Below are 12055 nucleotides of genomic sequence, written 5' to 3'. Positions count from 1 at the left end.
CTTAAAATGAACCAATTGACCCATTTACTTAGGTACGGCCAGAGTTATAGTGAAGGTCACACCAGTGAATGAGAGGAGTCCTGTGTCACAATCTCGAACATTTAATATCTTTGAAGACAGCCCTATTGGGGCTCTCATTGGAACAGCGATGTTTACAGATGGTGACCTTCCGGCGGACAAGATTAAATATTCTATTGTAGGAGGCAACAGTGAAATCCCACCTAGGTTTTACATTGAATCCGACTCGGGTAATGCAAAATCATTCTGATATTTCCATTCATAATTCTTACCTATAAGGGTTTTATGTTTTCCATTAGAGATCCTATTTATCAACTTTTTCTGGCTTTGTGTAAATTGAACCTATTATACATTCTATTCAGAAAAGCAGTCTATTTTTTGTATGCTATATGTCACTTATTATTGCCATTACAAGATTATCCATGCCATGGTTTGACTGCTTCAGGGTTTTAGCTGCTGGAATAAGTTTAAGCTTGGTTTCACTGCAAGTAGATTAAAAATAACTTTAAGTATTAATTTGGTCGGGTTCAAGGGAGTGGATGCAATTCAGCAGCTCAGCCTCAAAAGGAGAAAAAATATTTAGAACCCTTTTTGATCGACATTTTTGCTGCATCCTACATGTTTGCTGAAACTATTGTGCAAAAACAGAAGGCTGCATTTTTTAATAAAATTTAACGTAGTATTTCGGTAAATATTCTGCAACTGTGACATGTCAATTTATAATAATTATTATTATTTTCTACGGCATTCAAGGAATAAGTTAAGGACATCACCAGGCAATCATTTCACTTTAGTTATTTCACACTTCCTCAGGTTAAAAGCTGAAATCACAAAGAGGAAATTAAAAAATATATAAATTTCTATTATTTGTCTTCAATTTGGCTCGGTATTCTATTGATGTCATTTTAAATGTTTATTGCCTCAGTAGTATATGTATTTTTTTCCTCTGACAGGTCGGATTAGACTTCTAAGTTCTTTGGATAGTGAAAAGCAAGGGACTTATATCCTAACTGTCAAAGCAACAGACATGAATAATGATCTTCAACTCGACCCACTGAGGCAGAGAAGCAGCTCAGCCCTAGTGACTGTCAATGTGTTGGTAAGGTGGTACTCTGAACCTTGCGTTATAGCTACTCAATGCAAATCACCTAAAACAATTAACCTGAATTATTTACTCCACTTTTATACTGTTCAATCAATTTATTTATGTTGTGGCAGATGGTTATTATAAAGATTTTGTGGGTTGCAGTTGAATACTTCATCACTGTGCTTTCAATATGCACCCGCAGTATCGAAAAGTATAAGCTACAAACTTTTGCCCCCACTACAACAAGTGGTTCAGAACACAAGAACGCATTAATCAATTCAAAGAAGCTGTCTAAAACAGTGCTGCTGCCCTGTTGTCATTATCAGTTAAGCCCAATTGTCATTTCACTGCCGACAATGGCCAACCACATAATCATCCTATCCAGGAATTACATCTTGATCCTGCAACAGATGAATATATGAACTTTGATTGAATATATGTCTGAAAAAGAGTCTTGACATGAAGCATCACCTATTCCTTTTCTCCAGAGATGCTGCCTGACCTGCTGATTTATTCCAGCATTTTGTGTTTATCTTCAGTTTAAACCAGCACCTGCAGTTCCTTCCTACACAATTTATGAACATTTCTGTCTGACTTGCTTTGTCGTGCTTAAACCTCCATTTTGCTTTAAAAATATTTAGTTGTATTTTCTAAATATCAAGTGAAGCACAGTGGCACACCTGGTAGAACTACTGCTTCACAGCACCAGAGACCTAGGTACGATCCTGATTTCAGCAGTTGTCTGTGTGGAGTTTGCACGTTCTCCCTGTGACTACGTGGGTTTCCTCTGGGAGCTCCTGTTTCCACCCACATCCCAAAGGCGTGTGGGTTTGTGGGTTAAATAGCCTCTGGAAAGTGCCACAAGTGTGTAGGATGTGGATGAGAAAGTGATGGTAACATAGAACATAATTTGAACGGGCGATTGATGATTGCCGTAGACTCGATAGGTCGAAGGTCCTGTTTCCAAATTGTATCTTTAAACTAAACTAATGCTGGAATTAAGTCCCCAATTCATTAAAATATCAACTGCTGAGACAGATCTAAACTAGGGATATGGGGAGAAAGCAGGAACAGGTGTAATGATTTTGAATGATCAGCCTGATCATATTGAATGACGGTGTTGGCTTGAAGTGCCGAATGGCCTACTCCTGCACCTATTTTCTGTTTCTATGTTTCTATGAATACAAATAGAGAAAGGAGGTTTAAATATCCATTTTTTGTCCACAATTATTATTCAAACTGCTCCACAGATTCAATCATAAAAGGACATGTCTATTCAATGGTTCGATGCTGTGATAATCTGTTCTTAGACTGCCATCTAGTGCTACCTCAAGGCATTTGCACTCTGATAATTCAGCCAAGTGACTCCATTATTACGGACAAGGTGTACATGATTTACTCAGTGGCAAAATGAAAATGAATTACAATTAGAGGTTCTCCAAACTTTCACACCCACGGGTTTAGCCAGAATGAAGCCCAAACCCAGAGAAAGATCTTGCAAAGATGTCGATGGCTTGATCTGTAGCCTCACCAGTAAATGCAGGATCTAGGTCGGACAAGATCATGACAGATGCCTGAAAAAGGTTTAGCAATAAACACCAAATTATCATTTTGAAAATAAATCAAAGAAATAACCATTTATTCAGTGGACAAATCAATTATACATATGGCTGTTTAAACTCACAATACCAGATAATTTGTTCAAAGGCAGAAGCAGTAATTCATGAAACTACAAAATGTCTGGCAAGGAGAGAGGCTTGAAATTTGGGTTAAAGCAGGTCCATGATCTTTGCTTGTACGCCCATTGTGTTAGCCACTGTGCCAGCAGTGTGCTGCTCAACATTTTCTGATTTTATCTCAGCATTTCAGCACCATTTTGTTTCATCTCGTCATTTTTGAAAGTGTCTGCAAACTTTTTGGCATGTTGGGGCTCCCTAACGATTTACCGCTGGTGTTCAGGGAAGGGTGCTGGCAACCCTCACACATATATACCCCCCCTCCATCTTATCAGCCCCAGAATACCTGGTTTGTTCCCACTGCTCTCAAGGTCTCTGGGGACGAACACTAATTCAGGCAGTTCTAAGCCAGCCTGATCCCAGACCAAGCACAATGTAAACACAAAAGAAATATGAAAATAAGAGAGGATTTTAGGTCGCGCCATTAAATATATTTATGTAAAGACTGACAATATCTTGAAACTTTCTTGAAAAAATTCTAGCGATAAACTGGAAACACAAAGTGATTCAACATAATTATTCTGCACTGCAGATTCCATTTTGATGAGAAAGATTATGAACTAAATTGGTAATTTAAAAGTCTCTGAAAAAAATTGAAAATTGCAGATACTGAAAATCTGAAATAAAATAAGAAAGTGCTGGAAATATTTCACCGTTTGGGCAAAATCTGAGAAGTGGGAACCAGCATTAGCATTTCAAGTTAGTGACCCTTCGTCAGAACTGGTTCCGACCACCCAGTTACGCTGAAAGGTGCAGGAAGGAACTGCAGATGGTAGAACTGATGATAGACACAAAAAGCTGGAGTAACACAGTGGGTCAGACGGCATCTCTGGAGAAAAGGAATAGATGACATTTAGGGTCTGAAGAAGGGTCTCGACCTGAAATGTCACCTATTCCTTTTCTCCAGAAGATGCTGCCTGACCCGTTGAGTTACTCCAACTTTTTGTGTCTATGCTGAAATGTCACTGACGAGGGTTTAATCTGTTTCTCTCTCCACACATAGCCCGACCTTCCAGAGTATTTTCAGCACCTTCTGATTTTACTGAAAAATCATTGTGCAATGTGAAACAAAATTGGTACTTTGAAAATCTATTAATGTCTATCTCCCCGACCTGAAGCACTGTCCTTTGAGGTACATTCTGTAATGTACTAATGCTTTTGGCTTAATGAGGCAGTTCTTTAAAAATGATTTGAAGGTCCTCTATTGGCAGATATCCAGCTACAGTTTATTTATTCCTCCATTCTTCTGTCTTCACCTGTACCTACATTTTATTTTGTTCTGTTTTTCACCATCGACACACACCTCACCATAGTTGTTCACACTCGGAATGGTACCATTCGGCGCCGCCGTTTAGGCACCACCGTTTCGCCTTTTCGGGGTGTTATGATTAGGGTTTCGGGGTGTTAGGATTAGAGTTTCGAGGTGTTAGGGTTAGGGTTTTGGGGTGTTAGGATTGGGGTTTTGGGGTAGGGTTAGGGTCAGGGTTAGGGTTAGAGTTCTGATGAGTACAGATATTATAAACGGAGGCGCCAAAATGGCGGCACCGAAAAGTACCCAACCCCTCACACTAACTAACTAACTCACTGAATTGCAGAACGTGAACGATGAGCCTCCAGTGTGTAACCCGGAATACTACGAGAGCACCATCTACTCCACCATCACCACCCCCTTTGTCCAGTTGCAGTGCTCGGATGGAGACTCTCCTGATGATGAACTCAGCTATTCAATCGTGGGAGGTGAGATTAAAAATCATGTTCTTGGGAGAATATTTTTATCCTGTTTTAATAATTGTCACCAGTAAAAAATAGATTGAGTGGGAGTGGGCGGGTGGCCAAGAAAAATCTTGAAGCCATGTACCCCAGAATATCTGTGGTCTCGATCATTGGGTTGAGAAGGAAAAATAGATCAGCATGATTGAATGGCGGATTCAATGGGCCAAATGGCCTAATTCTGCACCTATATCTTATGGTGTTATGTCAAGAATGCACTGAGATATTCCCTGTTTCTACTTCTGCCCTATGTTGGTGAGACACAGTCTCTTACCACTGTAGGTCATTTAAGGTTATTGAGAAATTCATTCCAGTAGCTTAAGTGATGGGAAGATAGGGGTGAAACAATTCCAGAGGTCTGTTGGCCGTGGTAACTCTCTGAATGTGTGGTTGCTGATATTCAGGCATAAATCTTTGCCAGCACGTATGTGGTGCAAATGTATGAAATCTTCAAAGCTGCCCCTCTGCAGTGGTGCCAGAAGTGTGTCACTGTTGCTATCTAATTCTCCAAAAGATCACTCGCAATTTGACAGTTCACCCATTGACGTAACATTATAGAGTCATAGTCGTAGAGTGAATCAGTGAAGAAACAAGCCCTTCAGCCCAAGTTACCCACACCGGCCAACATGCCCCAGCTTCACTAGTCCCACCTGCCTGTGTTTGGTCCATATACCATATAACCATATAACAATTACAGCACGGAAACAGGCCATCTCGGCCCTACAAGTCCATGCCGAACATTTTTTTTTTCCCCTTAGTCCCACCTGCCTGCACTCATACCATAACCCTCCATTCCCTTCTCATCCATATGCCTATCCAATTTATTTTTAAATGATACCAATGAACCTGCCTCCACCACTTCCACTGGGAGCTCATTCCACACCGCTACCACTCTCTGCGTAAAGAAGTTCCCCCTCGTATTACCCCTAAACTTCTGTCCCTTAATTCTGAAGTCACCTCCAAACATGTCCTATCCGTGTACCAGTCAAACTGCTTCTTAAACTTTGGGATAGTCCCAGCCTCAACTACTTCCTCTGGCAGCTTGTTCCATATACCCACCACCCTTTGTGTGAAACCCCTTCTGTATCTTTTGTGTTCCAGAAAATAGACACAAAGGCTGGAGTAACTCAGCAGGTCAGACAGCATCTCAGCAAAAAGGAATGGGTGACGCTTCAGGTCGAGACAAGGAGGCTCTCGACCTGAAACGCCACTCATTTCCCCGCTCCAGGGATGTTGCCTGTCCCACTGAGTTACTCTAGACTTTTGTTTCTATCTTTGGTTCAAATCAGCATCTGCAGTTCCTTCCTACACAAGAGTTTGTTACATGCACAAAGACTCAGACAACACACAAGAATAAACTATATATAAATCACATGTAAATTTCTGCAAGACAGTAACAACACATCAGTGCAAAACACAATTAGAATAATAAACAAGTCGACGGCAGTGCAAGAGGTGTCTAGGTTGTCGAGGTTGGATTGTGGTTGTGCAGGTTGGTTCATGAAGTCAATCACTTGCATACTTCCTTGAAGACATCACAATTTGGCATCTTTACATATTAGGTACATTAACTTTTGATTGATGTGTCTCAGATTGTAGAAAAGTCAATAACATCTGGCAATATTTGAATTCCAGTTAATTTCCTTAATGATCGTGTGAGAAACAAAATTAGAAAAGGAGCAAAAGGCAGTACCTTCATGAACAACATGAGATTATTAGCAAATGGAGCGATCTGCAGCTACAACTCCAGCCATCCACACCCCTCTGCTCTGCCTTCATCATCCACTTACAGCAGATGGTTGGGCTCAATGACAGAGGGAACATATGGGGGCAGAGGCATGGCCAACAGTGGGAACTGGTGTGCAGCTGGAAGTGGGGCTGACTGCTGGGCCAGGAGTATGGGCAGATCACACTGAGCAGTGGGGCCAGTTGTGCAGCTGGGAGTGGTACTGGCCACTGGGGCTGTGGGAGCTGGGCCAGAGGCATGGGCAGTGGGACTGGGTGTGTAACTGGGAGTTGTACTGGCCAAGGGACAGTGGGAGCTGGGTCAAGGGTATGGGCAGATGATGCGGGGCAGTGGGACCGGGTGTGCAGCTCGGAGTGGTACTGACTACTGGGGCTGCGGTAAGCTGGGCCAGGGGCATGGGCAGAACACAAGGTGCAATGGGTCTGGGTGTGCAGCTGGGAGGCAGGGCTGGAGTATGGCAGGGAAGAGGAGACTAGATGAAGAGGGGAAATGAGGAGCAGACAACGAGTAAATGCAACCGTGCCTGTGCCCACTTGTATGAGGGTGGGTGATAGTGTACTTGAACTAAGAGGTTGCTACATGTGTCAAAGGGCAGGAACTTGCTGATGCTGTTTTAAAGAAGGCTGGAGCAGCTCCATCTCCAATGGATTCCCGCTGAGAGTGAACACCAAAAGGGAATGGTTAAAGGTTTGGAGTCAGAGTGGGAGCAGGGTTTTGAATCAATAGATATGAGCATGGATACAGCAGGGGATAACTGGACTCGATAGACACATGCATGCAGTTTTTAGACACTGTCTATCTAACTTGTTGGAGTGGATGTAATGACCATCCTGCCAGAAAGCCATGCAACACACCATTTGATTCATTTCAGTGGAAGGTTTCAAGCATTCTGAAAGCTGTATTTGGCTAACCCTTAAAAAAAAAACACCACTCAGCAAGCTACCAAATCCATCAGTGAAACATCTTAATGTTTTGTAGAAAATGCAGAAGATCTCTTTGAGCTTCAGAGGGCAGGCAACAATCCTCCGGCAGTGGCCTCCACTCAGCGGTTTCAGTTTGGCACGTTTGAAGGAATTGAGCACTCCAAGGAGTACACCTTGCTGATCCAAGTGACGGATGAGTTTGGCAAAGACAAACACCAGCAGCTCTCGTCCACAGTGACGGTGGTGATACACGTGGTGCCATGGACAACCACACAGCCGACCACAACTACCACCACGCAGGTAATCCCTGTGCCCTCAACACCTGTAGAGGTCACCTGCAGCTCGGGGATTGTGGGCGGTTACTGCGGTGTTACTGGGGTGATGCAGGGAGGCCACGTAGAGCACCACCGCAACCCTGCACCTGTCACTGTTTCTCAGGGTCACTGTGCTGGTTGATAATATCACCATGAGCCTCGGGCACTGCCTCTCACCAGGGGTCCTGGAACCAGATGTCACTTGGGGTCCTGCACCCTCACTGGAGGCCCCATGCGTTGATCATCCGCAGAGGTCCCAGCACGAGATGTCACTTGGGTTCCCGCGCGCTCACTTTCACTGCCCATCATGGGGGTCCCAGCATTGGATGTTACTGGGGGTCCTGCTCCCCGACCATCGCTGGGGGTTGCATGCAGTGACCATCACTGGGGTTCCCATGCACCAACTATCACCTTGATCCAGCACCCTCACTGTCACCAGGAGTCCTAGTATCGGCACAGTGGCTTAAGGTATCAGCACAGTGGTGCAATGGTACAGATGCTGCCTCACAGCGCCAGAGACCTGGTTTCATTCCTGACTATGGGTGCTTTGTGTGCGGTGTTTGTACATTTTCCCTGTGACTGCGTGGGTTTTCTCTGGGAGCTCCGGTTTCCTCCCACATTCCAAAGACGTAGAGGTTTGTAGGTTAATTGGCTTCTGTAAATTGCCTCAAGTGTGTAGGATAGAACTAGTGTGCGGGTGATCGCTAGTTGGCGTGGACTAAGTGGGCTAATGGGTCTGTTTCCACACTGTATCTCTAAAAATCTAAAGACGCCCCATGCACTGAATGTCACCAGAACCCCTTGTACTAAATGTTATTGAGAGTCCTGTGCACTCATCCAAATCTCTCTTGTATTCACGTTTATCTTTTTTCGCACTACAATTTAAAAGCGTGGGAGAAATTGATGCTTATTTTTAGTGAGTGATTTTGACTGTGCTGCCTGACTGGCCTTGACCTGATGGAGATTTGTCACTTTTTCTCCAGTTCACCACCAGCGTGCTGTCACTAACCTCCGCCTACTGGGCTCCTGAGAGTTGGTTTGTGGCACTGATGACCCTGGCTGCAGCAGTGACAGTGCTAGTTGTCTTTGGAATAGCCTGGGCCTGTATCACAAGGTCAGTGTAACACTGTGACGTTCTCTCCGACAGCTCCACCGTTCTTGCAGCTCTTCTCTTGCTCACTCCTAAACTTGTACAGTACTTTAATTTAATCATTAATGAAATGCTTCAACTTTGATAACATCCTGATGAATCTCCATGGCACCTTCTCCATTTCTTATTTTCCGTTTTTATCTCATCTTCTAAATCTTCTACAGAATGAAATCTGATGTTTTCAAGAGAGATTTAGATTTAGATCTTAGGGCTAACGGAATCAAGGGATATGGGGGAAAAAAAACAGGAATGTGGCACTGATTTTAGATGATCAGCCATGATCATATTGAATTGTGTTTTAAATGGTAGGGAAGAGAGAGTTAGCACAGTTCCCTGAAAGTGGAATCGCTGTAGATAGATCTTAGGGCTAACGGAATCAAGGGATATGGGGGGAAAAAAAACAGGAATGGGGCACTGTATTTTGGGATGTAATATTAAAATTGTACAGGCATTGGTGATCAATATTGAATATGGTGTACAATTATGGTCGAAGGGTCGAATACAGAGGAGATTTACTACTGCCTGGGTTGCACCTAGTTTTCTATGTTTCTTTCAGATTAGACAGGTTTTTAAAATGATGAGATAGACAGAGTTTCTTTTCCCACTGAGAGTAGGGAAGATTCAAACAAGGGGACATGACTTGAGAATTAAGGGACAGAAGTTTAGGGGTAACATGAGGGGGAACTTCTTTACTCAGAGAGTGGTGGCTGTGTGGAATGAGCTTCCGTGAAGGTTTGCCAGGTTCGTTTTTTATCATTTCGTAAAGATTTATATGGACCTGGAATAGGGTTATGGTCTGAGCCAACCTTGGTCATTTTGGCACGGACTAGAATTGGCCTCTGCTGTAATTGTTACAGTTATATGTAGACTGCTCAAACTCCCCCTATTTTCATGTTTCTCAGATTTCCTCTATACTTCTTTATCCAAGTCTATTATCAGGGCTGCAGCATCTCCTTTTACGTTTTGCCCATTTCTTCGTAAAGTTTAGTATCCTGGAATAATCCCAACCTTGGTCATTTTGGAGCCAATTCTCTGCAAAAGCTTGTAGATCAAACCCCATTCAGTTCTATTTCCTGGTGACACAGAATGTAGGTTTAGAAAGTGTGACAAATGAATCTTTGACAAGTCGCTGTAGTACCTTTTGTAGATGTTGCAGCCCACATCTGCTTATCTATAGTTGAGGGTGATCATTGTGGTCAGAAGCCACAATTTTGTTTGCGTAGGCAATGAGTGCAGGAATCTGCTTCCCATCAGGTAGAGAAATAACATTTCACTATTGTTCACTCACTACTGGGGTCACTATCTCAGTGGGTGATTAATTAGCTACGGTTCTTAACTTGTAGCATTGAGTCATTCTAGTCAAAATAACTGTGGAGATGAGAGCCTTAATTCGACAAATGTAAATGTTGTTTAAGTTTAAACATTTCATCCTGTTCATGAACACTTACTATCCTGGAATCTATCATTTTTTTTCAAAGCCAGCATCAGAATGTACACATTTGAGTAAAGCTGTGTTAAAAGGGTTGCTTCCTTTAATGTGTGATCTGTTTTAGCATTGGAGCCTCTCTTTGCTTTGATCCTCTGAACAATTAGTTTGGAATGGAAGTGTTTAGATCTTTGTGAATGATTATGTCTATTTGAACAATGTATAATTAGACACAGACATAAGCTGTAGCAAAATGTGAGCAACATTCAATATCTGGATTTCACGTGAAAAACCGTTACATCATTTTTGACGCTCCAGTTCAGTGCCTGCAATTCCTTGATCGGTATTCTAGGATCATTCCAAATTTCATGAACTAATTCTCCATTGGAGCTTAATCTGGCTATTGTTCCAGGTCAATAAAACTGATTGGGTATAAAATTGCTGAAGTCTATCCAATAACTTATGAAGGTATTGAATAACTTCTATGCCTTCATATTTAGTCTCTGTTTATTAAGTCAAGGTCCCTACATACTTTAACAAGTTTATTTATGTCACCTTCAACAAGTTCTGCACATGTTTGCAACATTTTAGGTTTTACGCCCTAAAAATAAAGATGGTGAAAATTGCATGGTGAAAACATGGTAAAAATAAAGATGGTGAAAATTGCTCAAAACCTTTATGTATCCGTCCGCCCAAATCATTTTTGTTACCAATAAGCTTGAAGTGCATGGTCATATGGTGATGTTTTGTGTTTCAGGACATCACCGGCCCCAAACGAGCTGAGATCTATCCTAAGGCCATGATCCACCTCCGCCACAACCAGAGGTAGCTCCACAAATAAAACATTAAATAACACACTAATTTCTTAATCCCAATAATTTTGCTTTTTTTTTTTAAAAAACATTGATTGCAGGCATCGTTTAATGGAAAAACTGTACATCCAAATAATGTGATCTGCCATGAGCAATTGATGTTTTCTCTAACAGCAGCTATTCTACATGGTATTTAGATCTTGGACATGGACCACTATTAACTTGTCTTTCATATTTTCAGGAAATAATGAGATCGGGCTGCGGAAATGGATGTAAAGGATAGAAAACAAGGGGAATTACTGGATGCCAAGAACAATGTGAAAGTGGATGTGAATATATTTCTGAAAGATTTTATGATGTATTGATAATTTAGTTTCTATGTCCAAGTTTGATGCAATAACAGATTTCATTAAAAAACGAGAATAAGTGGGACCCGGTGGGTCTCATGTTCACACAGGATGGCTGGTCCCCCAACGCAATATTCCACCTCTCCACCAATTCCATTATTAGTAGCCAGGGGGGGGGGGGGGGGGGGGGGGGGGGGGGGGGGGGGGGGGGGGGGGGGGGGGGGGGGGGGGGGGGGGGGGGGGGGGGGGGGGGGGGGGGGGGGGGGGGGGGGGGGGGGGGGGGGGGGGGGGGGGGGGGGGGGGGGGGGGCTTTCTGGAGCGCTAATATGGGTGCTGTGGGCCGAAGGGACTGGTTTCCAGAAGGCTAGTATGGACATTGTGGACCGAATAGATTCTTGGGCTGGAAGCTCAGTCACTCAGGGCTGGTGGGCTGACAGCTCAGTCACTCAGGGCTGGTGGGCTGGCAGTTCACTCAACTGCTATTCCTTGAAATTCTATTTCAAGCAGAATGCTGGCCACCAAATTCAATTTCATAGCATTTGAAGCAGTGTGCAGGCCACCAAATTCAATTTCATAGCATTTCAAGCAGAGTGCAGGCTACCAAATTGCCAAACAACTCATTGCATTGTCATTAAGGGCTAACAAATCATTACATTGCAGACTCACAGTTCAGTTGATTCACAACTTATAATAACAGTTGTAGCCTCTCACTCGCGATCTTCCAG

General features: G+C 43.0%; 1 protein-coding gene across 1 annotated transcript in view; it reads left to right on the top strand.

Moving 5' to 3' along the window:
- LOC129707787 (cadherin-related family member 4-like) overlaps positions 1–11409 on the top strand; it is a 28858-nt gene extending 17449 nt beyond the window's left edge. Inside the window, exons 11-17 of the mRNA XM_055653096.1 lie at positions 33–248; positions 972–1117; positions 4437–4578; positions 7337–7581; positions 8579–8709; positions 10929–10996; positions 11225–11409. Of these exons, the coding sequence (XP_055509071.1) occupies positions 33–248; positions 972–1117; positions 4437–4578; positions 7337–7581; positions 8579–8709; positions 10929–10974 (926 nt within the window). The 3' untranslated portion in view covers positions 10975–10996; positions 11225–11409. The remainder of the gene's footprint in view (positions 1–32; positions 249–971; positions 1118–4436; positions 4579–7336; positions 7582–8578; positions 8710–10928; positions 10997–11224) is intronic.
- Positions 11410–12055: the final 646 nt, after the last annotated feature.

The sequence above is a fragment of the Leucoraja erinacea genome, chromosome 22 (assembly GCF_028641065.1).
Source record: "Leucoraja erinacea ecotype New England chromosome 22, Leri_hhj_1, whole genome shotgun sequence".
In the NCBI taxonomy this organism is placed as follows: domain Eukaryota; kingdom Metazoa; phylum Chordata; class Chondrichthyes; order Rajiformes; family Rajidae; genus Leucoraja; species Leucoraja erinaceus.
The sequence above is the reverse complement of the archived record's forward strand: the minus strand, read 5'-3'. Positions and strand labels throughout refer to the sequence as shown.